This window comes from Nicotiana tabacum, chromosome 9 (genome assembly GCF_000715075.1).
Source record: "Nicotiana tabacum cultivar K326 chromosome 9, ASM71507v2, whole genome shotgun sequence".
Classification (NCBI taxonomy): domain Eukaryota; kingdom Viridiplantae; phylum Streptophyta; class Magnoliopsida; order Solanales; family Solanaceae; genus Nicotiana; species Nicotiana tabacum.
This window is the reverse complement of record NC_134088.1, coordinates 23,016,498-23,018,796: the sequence shown is the minus strand read 5'-3', so window position 1 is coordinate 23,018,796 and position 2,299 is coordinate 23,016,498. Positions and strand designations below refer to the sequence as shown.

Sequence of the window (2,299 nt, the reverse complement as noted above, 5' to 3'; positions counted from 1 at the left end):
TTATATACTACTTAATGATGTTTTACCTTGTAGTTATATAAGGTAAGAAAGTAATAAATTTAAAGTACTAAATATTAGGTCTTCCTACATATTAAATAAGGAAAGATTTAAATATGCAAAAAAATAATTATTTTTAGAGTCTTAAATATTAGGAAAGTAATATATTATATATTGATGTTCAACTTCCTCCAATTTTCAGTATCTTCTCCGTCCTATTGGCCAGACGATTTTAATTTGATATTCTACAATTGGAATATTACTAACTGCATCAATGAGGTTCACTACTACTTTTGTCATGATTTGGTTAACCATTATATGCTATGGAGGATGCCAACAAATAACACAACCTCCTAATGCAATAGTAGCACTAGATGGCTCGGGCAATTATACGACAATAATGGCTGCAGTCTCAGCAGCTCCAAACAATAGCGTTACATATTACTACATCAAAATAAAACAAGGAACCTACAATGAATACGTCCAAATCGAAAGCTGGAAAACGAACATAGTTTTCATCGGAGAAGGAATGGACAAAACCATAATATCGGGAGATAAAAGTTATGGTGCGGGAATCGGGACAATTTATACAGCAACTGTGGGTGCGTAAATCTATTTTCTTTATTCCAATTAACATCATTCACGTTAACAGTAGATTATTCCTTGGCATTATGTGCGTTGTTGATTCTGTTAATTGTTTTTCACTTTTCAGGGGTGAATGGCCAGGGCTTCGTAGCCCAAGGAATCACTTTTAGGAACATAGCTGGAGCTAAAATGCTACAGGCAGTAGCATTAAGAGCAGAAGCAGATTTTCTTACCTTCTACCAATGCCGTTTTGAGGGTTATCAAGATACTCTATATACAAAGTACGGTAGACAATTTTATAGGGATTGTGATATCTTGGGCACCATAGACTTTATCTGCGGTGATGCAGCTGCAGTATTCCAAAATTGTTTGATTGAAGTACGTCAGCCTTTGCTTGGCCAATATATTACCATCACTGCACAAGAGAGAGATGTTGAGACTTTACTAACTGGACTAGTGTTGCAAAACTGCACCTTAAAAGCAACCCCGGACTTGGAGAAAGCAGGTAATATCACTATGTATTTAGGTCGCCCATGGGGTAACTTCTCAAGAACTGTGATTTTGCAAAGTTATATTGACCTATTGATAAATCCACGAGGATGGATAGACTTTGAGGGAATGCCCCTAGTCCGCCCATTTTATATGGAATATAGAAATAGAGGACCAGGTGCAGATACAAAGGGACGTGTGAAGTGGGCAGTTGCCACCGATGATCCAAAGGTCGCATCAAGTTTCACTGTTAGGAATTTCATAGGCGGTGACAGATGGATACCCCCCACAATTCCATATTATTTGGATCTCCCGTGAACTTTCTAGCTCATGAATATATTTCTCACAATCTTAATCAAATTTGGAGCTTTATGTGTTCTCTCGTATTGTACATTTCACTGTCTCTTAACATCAAACCTTTTTCATGAGCTTTTGTATGACTCTGATTTTTGTTATAAATCTCCTTATTAAACTGTTCCTGCAAAATAGGGTAATTTATTGGCATATTTAATTTTCTTGAAAGATGTAACAGGAAAATTGTTTGAATCCGTTTTTGATACATCACAAAATTATAATGTACTCATCTAGCTCTTTCTTTGACTTTTCCATTTTTTTGTCATCTTTTCTTTCTTGTTCCCATCATAAATTGTCACGACCCAATTTTACCTATAGGTCGTGATGGCGCCCAACACTATAGCTAGGCAAGCCAACTAATAAGTCATATGTATATTGGTTAAACTTTTATTCCAAGAAAATAATAAAATACCAAATTTTACCAATGTGTGTGTCAAGACCTTGTGTCACAAGTGTATGAGCATCTAATAGATTATACATAAAAATAGACAGAATTAAAAATACAAGAAGAGGCACTGGTAGCTGCAGGACGGCTCAGAAAGGCAGCTCACCACTACGCCCCTAGATAACGAGGATGTCCATTGATAGGTCCTCCACTAGTATTTGTCTCAGATCCTGCACAAAAAGTGCAGCAAGTGTAGCATGAGTACGTAAACAACGTGTACCCAGTAAGTATCAAGCCTAATCTCGAAGTGGTAGAGACGAGATGACCAACTTTGACACTCACTAAGGGTCAACAATAATAAATGGAATAAATTATAATTATTCAAATCGGCATGATTCACAGAGTTGACAATAATTTTATTCAATTAGCAGAAATAATAAAATCCTTCAAATGCAACAATTCCCAATCTATTAATTAAATCCTTCAATT

The 2,299-nt window shown here is 35.9% G+C and overlaps 1 protein-coding gene across 1 annotated transcript; it reads left to right on the top strand.

The window, feature by feature from the left end:
• The first annotated feature begins 397 nt into the window (after positions 1-397).
• On the top strand, positions 398-1,389 carry LOC107803513 (pectinesterase-like). The gene is made up of 2 exons (XM_016627253.2): positions 398-599; positions 710-1,389. Exons 1-2 carry the CDS (start codon positions 398-400, stop codon positions 1,387-1,389), a joined length of 882 nt encoding a protein of 293 aa, XP_016482739.2.
• The last annotated feature ends 910 nt before the right edge of the window (positions 1,390-2,299 follow it).